The sequence below is a fragment of the Orycteropus afer genome, unplaced genomic scaffold (genome assembly GCF_000298275.1).
Source record: "Orycteropus afer afer isolate SDZICR_OR568_19922 unplaced genomic scaffold, OryAfe1.0 scaffold00031, whole genome shotgun sequence".
NCBI classification, from domain to species: domain Eukaryota; kingdom Metazoa; phylum Chordata; class Mammalia; order Tubulidentata; family Orycteropodidae; genus Orycteropus; species Orycteropus afer.
The window spans coordinates 11135150-11141667 of NW_006921618.1; the positions used below are offsets into that span (position 1 = coordinate 11135150).

General features: G+C 46.2%; 1 protein-coding gene across 1 annotated transcript in view; it reads left to right on the plus strand.

Moving 5' to 3' along the window:
• LOC103192820 (interferon lambda receptor 1) overlaps positions 1–604 on the plus strand; it is a 35275-nt gene extending 34671 nt beyond the window's left edge. Inside the window, 3 exon segments of the mRNA XM_042780274.1 lie at positions 8–235; positions 237–426; positions 429–604. Of these exon segments, the coding sequence (XP_042636208.1) occupies positions 8–235; positions 237–426; positions 429–604 (594 nt within the window).
• Positions 605–6518: the final 5914 nt, after the last annotated feature.

The window sequence follows — 6518 nt, forward strand, 5'->3', positions numbered from 1 at the left end:
CTGTGAGGACAGGGCTGAGGAGGAGGAGAAGGTCACAGATGACAGCATCAGCTTCCAGCCCTACATTGAGCCTCCCTCCTTCCTGGGGCAAGGACACTGGATTCCACAGTGCTCTGAGGCAGATGGGGTAGACTCGGGGTATTCCCAGACTCTGGGCCAGGCCGAAGGCTCCTCTGCTTGGGATTCTGAAGACAGAAGCTGGGCCAGCATGTTGGAGTCCCCCTCCTGGGATGAGGGCTAGGACTTCTGGCTCTTTGGCCAAGAAGGGGCCAGGCGAGGGGGGAGGCAGAGACGGGCGCTGGGAGCCCCTTCCACTACCTGAGTTCCCTGAGGACTCGGGCCCCGCAGAGGAGCCACAGGAGCTCTTCTCCTGGACCACCTGGGGCTCCTCATCTGCAGGGCGGCACCTGGGCCCCAGGGAGCCTCCCTTTCTCTTTCGACAGTGACCTTCTGCTGGGACAGCAGCCCGGAAGAAGAAGAGGAAGAGGAAGAAGACAGGGAGGGATCAGAAACTGAGGAGAGTGGCACCGGCAGCTGGGGGGCTGAGGGCTCCCAGAGGACCAAGGGCATGGGAGGGCTGCGTGGGCATTACATGGCAAGGTGAGCCACGTTCCTACCTCGCACTGGGTCTGGTGCAGCTGCCAGGGCTGCTGGCCTTCCCCAAGGACATAGGATGCCACAAAGACTTGAGAGCCTGCTTACAGCATGGAGGTACCGAAGGGTTCTTGTGGCACCTCTGGGCACCAACATGACACAGGTGAGGTCAAGTCACAGTGGGCGTCAAGGGCTGGGTCCACTTAAGAGCTGTCTGGAATTAGTGGGAGGACTGATCTCACTGGAGGTGTGAGGCCTGAGTCCTAATGGCCTCCAGGTAATTCTTTAACCAGAAGCCTTTAGTGCCAGGGATTCTAACATGTCCCACACCTCAGGGCTTTTATCTCCCCTCTGGATTCCGGCACGTATCAGAGATTTACCCGGCTCCTGCAAGTCTCCCATGCATCAGGGCTTTACATCCTCCCTAGATAATAATTCCCTAACCAGACTTTAGGGCCGGGGGATTCCAACACGTCCCCCCATGTTTCAGAGCTCTGCCCTAAACCCCTTAGCAACAACCAATCATCTGTACCCCTTTGCCCTGGTGCTACTCCACCCTATATTTTTCCTATAAAAATGTAATAGTAAGAGAGCACGGGGTCTTTTGCCCAAGCCGCTGCATCTGTGAGAGCAGGGACCCTAGCTCAAGCTAGCAAATAAACTTTCCTTTTGCTTTTGCATTATCGTGTCAGTGGTGACTTCCTCGCGCCGACATTTCTTTCTGAACGTGGGCTCAACATTTGGTGCGTTGGCTGGGAAGGAAAATTCGGAACGAGCGAAGTTGGCTGCGATAGTAGGAGAGTTTCAGGAGGCCGGCGGGACCAGAATACATCCTTTGCATAAGGACACTGGTCCATCAGGAAAGGCTGGAAACCGGTGAACGTGCCGGATCGGGAAACCGGCGGACGCGCCAGAGGAGTTGGGGAAGGAGCCCTTCCCCAACTCACAGGCAGGCTGTGGGCACTTTTTGGTAAGAGCAGCCCCCTTCAGGGGAGGGGCGGAAGCACCTCCAATCTGTGGTACTGGAACGAGATCTCTTCTGGGTGTCGGGTATTTGTGTTGTCTGCTTTGGTGTCTCTTGTTGTGTGGCCACTTGTCTTTTATTTGTTCTGTGTTTTCTTAAAGGAGGTTGAAATGGGACAGGGACAGACTATCCCTCTGTCCCTGATGGTTGAACATTTTTCAGAGTTTAAAACCAGAGGATCTAATTTGTCTGTGATAGTTAAGAAAAATAAACTAATAACGTTTTGCTCTTCAGAATGGCCCTCTCTTAAGGTAGGATGGCCTCCGGAAGGCTCGTTGGATGGAAAAGTGATTGCAGCCGTATTCGACCGAGTCCAAGTGCCAGGCCCCCGTGGGCACCCGGACTAATTTCCTTACATTTTAGTGTAGCAAGATATGGTAACTAACCCTCCCCCATGGCTAAAACCTTTTCTTCCGAATCTCTCTGTTAAGGTGTTAACATCCTCACTCGGGACTAGCAAAAAGGAGAAACCGAGATGACCTGAGTCCCGAGCAGCTGTTCCACCGGTTTTGTCTGATTCCCAAACTCGCCCCAATCTGATAGATCTAGAAAGTAGCGTGTCTCCACCTCCCTATACCCCTACACCACCTTCCCACCCTCTCCAGGCTCCACAAGTATTGGGAGGAAGTGGAGCGAGTGCTCCAAGTGCCCCGCCCATCATTACGGGCCCAGCCTCCAGTCTCCACCAATGCCAGAGGGGCTCCCAGGAGGCTCCAGGCACTGCCCCTCAGAGCGATAGGCCCGCCTCATGAGGACAGAAGCAGAACCTGGCAGTACTGGCCGTTTTCAACGTCGGACCTGTATAACTGGAAAGCGCAGAATACCCCCTTTTCTGAAAACCCCCAAAGCCTAATTAATTTGTTAGATTCTATATCGTTTACTCATAACCCCACTTGGGATGATTGTTAGCAGCTATTGCAGGTTTTGTTCATCACTGAAGAAAAAGAGAGGATCTTGACCAAGGCCAGGAAAAATATGCCCAGAGACAATGGGCAGCCGACAACGCTTCAGAATTTAATTGACGCTGGGTTCCCGTTATCTCGTCCTGGTTGGAATTTTGAGCTTCCACAAGGTAGGGAGCGTCTCCAGAAGTACTGCCAGATTCTAATAACTGGTCTCCGAGCGGTGGCCAGAAAGCCGACTAATTTGGCCAAGGTAAACTCAGTTAAACAGGAACCAACAGAGAGTCCGGCAGTGTATCTAGAGAGGTTAATGGAAGCATTTAGGTTATACACCCCCATAGACCCACGAGCTGATGAGAATAGGGCAGCCGTTGTCTTATCCTTTGTAAACCAGGCAACTCCAGATATCAGGAGGAAACTTCAGAAAATAGACAGATTAGGTGAACAGACTCTACAGGATTTAATGAGAGTAACCGAAAGAGTGTATAATACTAGAGAAACTCCGGAAGAAATGGAAGAGCGGATACGCAAGGAAGAGCTAGAATTCCAAGATAAAGAGAACAAGCAGAACCAGAAAGAGTTAGCAAAGATTTTCTTTACCAGAGTTCGGGGAAGGAGAGAGAAAGAGAGGGAGGCCTGCACACAGCCTTTCCCCAAGACCTGTACCCAGAGCCGGGGCCCGCCGGTTAGCGAAGGTATCCCACAACAGCAGCTACTGAGCATGGAGGTCACGGGGGGGGCGCTAAATTACCAAGAAAGCAGAAGTGACGCTCACAGTAGAGGCAGGGCATAGCCCATCCCTCACGTCACTCCTCACATCACCCTGCTGGGCCCTGGAGGATGGCTGGTTAGCCAAAGATGGGTAAGATTCCTCAGGGAAGGAACGACCTAAGACAGGCACAGTTGCAGAGGGGCCATCAGGAGAGAACTTGAGAGCCAACAGAGGTGGGGCACAGACCCCCCACCCCCAACTTTGCAGCAATCTGGATCCCTGAACCCTCACCTTTTCTGAGGGAGGTTTCCTGCCCCCGTGGCTGCTTTGTTCCCCACACCCAGCTCAGAGCGGGACCCAAGTAAAGATTCATTTCCCCATTTCTGCCTGGAGCTTGGGGAAGGAGCAGAGTTGAAGGAAAGAGCTGTGTGTAGCAAGGCACCTTAGCCTTGTGTTTCTTTTAAAATAGAGAAGAAAAAGAACACTCATAGGGTACAGAGAAGAGAACCGGGCTATCACTGAGAAATAGATTTTACCGAAGTTAAACCAGGAAAGTATGAATTTAAATATCTCCTAGTACTAGTAGACACTTTCTCGGGATGGGTAGAAACTTACCCTACTAAAGGAGAAACAGCAATAGCAGTAACCAAGAAGATTTTAGAAGAAATAGTACCTAGGTACGGGGTACCCAGAACTTTAAGATCAGACAATGAACCAGCTTTTGTAAGTAAAGTTATCCAGGGCTTAGCCTTGACTCTGGGGGTAAATTGGAAACTACATTGTGAATATAACCCTCAGAGTTCAGGACAGGTAGAAAGAATAAACAGAACCCTAAAGGAGACCCTATCTAAATTGGCAATAGAAACTGGCAGAGACTGGGTGACTCTCCTTCCCTTTGCACTCTACTGGGCCAGGAATACCCCGTACATGCTGAATCTGACCCCATTTGAAATAATGTATGGGACGCCACCCCCTATTATTTCCAACCTGGAAAAATGTCCCAATGAGTTGCCAAAAGATTTAATCTTGGGGATGAAAACTCTCCAAATAATTCAGAAGGAATTATGGCCCAAACTCCGAGCCATATTCTTTTGGTCAAGATTTATTAAAATAATTCACAAGATTATAATATTGTGCTTTGTAGAGACTTAAAAAATTTTTAAAAATTATTTGCAATTGATAGAGCATGTTCAACTGTGTAAAGTATCCGAGTTTCTTTTCTGTTTAAACATTATCACTTATTGTCTGTTGCTATGTAGGGGACATGGTCCCTTGTAAAACATTTCATACTTTTTGGGTTTTTTTAGAGCAGTATTACCAGTGGCTCCAGACTCATAGAAGCACCAGAGTTTATAAAAGAAAAGAAAGGGCCTGGGAAATGAAACTTTAGATTCTTAAATAGTTACTTTCTTTAATGTTATCTCTTAAAGTAAGTAATTAATCCAGAGGCTAGAACCTTTGGTTACCCCCAGCCAAAGGCCCAAGGCCATTTGCATAGAATGAGATAGTAATCAAAGTGAAGAGATGAACATGGAATGTCTTTAAAAAGATTATGTGTTTTGGATTATGTGTTGATCGGAATATACTCCATACTATTTTTGAGCCAATTAAGAAAATTGTAATCATTAAAGTATAGCATTTTGGGGTGGTGAACACACATAAAATGACTTAGTCTAGTCCAGACTACTGAATGAAACCATTTTAAGAACTAAGTTGAAAGTTTTAACGTGGCCTGAAAAGCAAGAGGGAGCAAGAGTAGTTTTACCTTAAAGCAGAATGTCTAATTGTCCCAGAACATGGAAGATAGTAAAAGTTAAATCTGAAAATGTGTTGTAAGCTATAGAAGGTTTGAGAGAGAGTGAACTTTATTTACCTCAGTTTTAATACCCACAAATAGTAAGTGTGAAGAAACCATGAAGTACATTGAAACTTTGTTAACTTTGTATCAGTTTTGGTGGATTTATTCATAGGATGGAAAAAAAAGAATAGTGAATCTTTCACTGCAAGATGTTATACTAACAATATACTTTCTATTAATCATAGTACTTTAGAGGGGTTAAGTAGTATGAACTAAAAACCCTGTCATGACAGGTTTCTAACAGTGATGAGTTCAAGTAAATGTTAACTATTGCATGAAACATATTTGGCCAGTGGAAATGAAAATTGGAAAAGATTGTAAATAGATCATTAAAATAATTTCTCTGCATATATGAATTATACAATTAAGAGTGTGTAAGTCTGCCTTCGGCCAATACTTCATTGGATATGTTAAAAAGGGCAAATTAGAAATTAACTATTTAAAATGGGGAGAGATAAAAGCATGAAGTAGCTGGCTTACACACTTTCATGGGCGTAGTTATTCTTAGACTGATGGTAAAAGAGATTTTTTAAATGTGAATTTTTGAAGTATAAAAGAAATATAGCTAGAAAAGCCAGGGGGTAGCCTGCAGTGTAGTAATTTACTTAGTGTAACTTTTCCACCCATAAGTCTTTGTAAACTCCAAAGTGAGATTTTCTGTAAACAACTGAGGAACTCCTGATTGCTAAAGTTGTCCACCTGGAAAGAATTTCTGTTACTCTCTCAGGTGCTTAGAGTTCTGATGCTGTGATTAGCTAGTTTAATCACCCTTCTGAGCTCAAAAAGAAGCCTCCTAGAGGCAGAACTCTCTCTAACTGCTACTTGAAGAAAACCTGCTGCTGAAAGAGACACATGCCCCTGAAAGAAAATGTGCCCAAAACCAAAGATAGTATGAAAATTAGTTTAATTCTTCTCCTTAGCTAACATCTCTGTTGTCTGCTCTCGCAGAACCAGTCACGATAGAACTAGTTTTGCTAACAGTTAGTCCTTGTATTTTAAACAGATTAGTCAACTTTGTGAAAGATCGAGTTAATACTGTACAACTCATGGTCCTTAAACAACAATATCAGTGTATCTCCTGTAGCACGTGAGAAAGATTCCTCACATGAGTTACAAGAAAAAGGGGGGAATGTGAGGCCTGAGTCCTAATGGCCTCCAGGTAATTCTTTAACCAGAAGCCTTTAGTGCCAGGGATTCTAACACGTCTCATGCCTCAGGGCTTTTATCTCCCCTCTGGATTCCGGCACGTATCAGAGATTTACCCAGCTCCTGCAAGTCTCCCACGCATCAGGGCTTTACATCCTCCCTAGATAATAATTCCCTAACCAGACTTTAGGGCCGGGGGATTCCAACACGTCCCCCCACGTCTCAGAGCTCTGCCCTAAACCCCTTAGCAACAACCAATCATCTGTACCCCTTTGCCCTGGT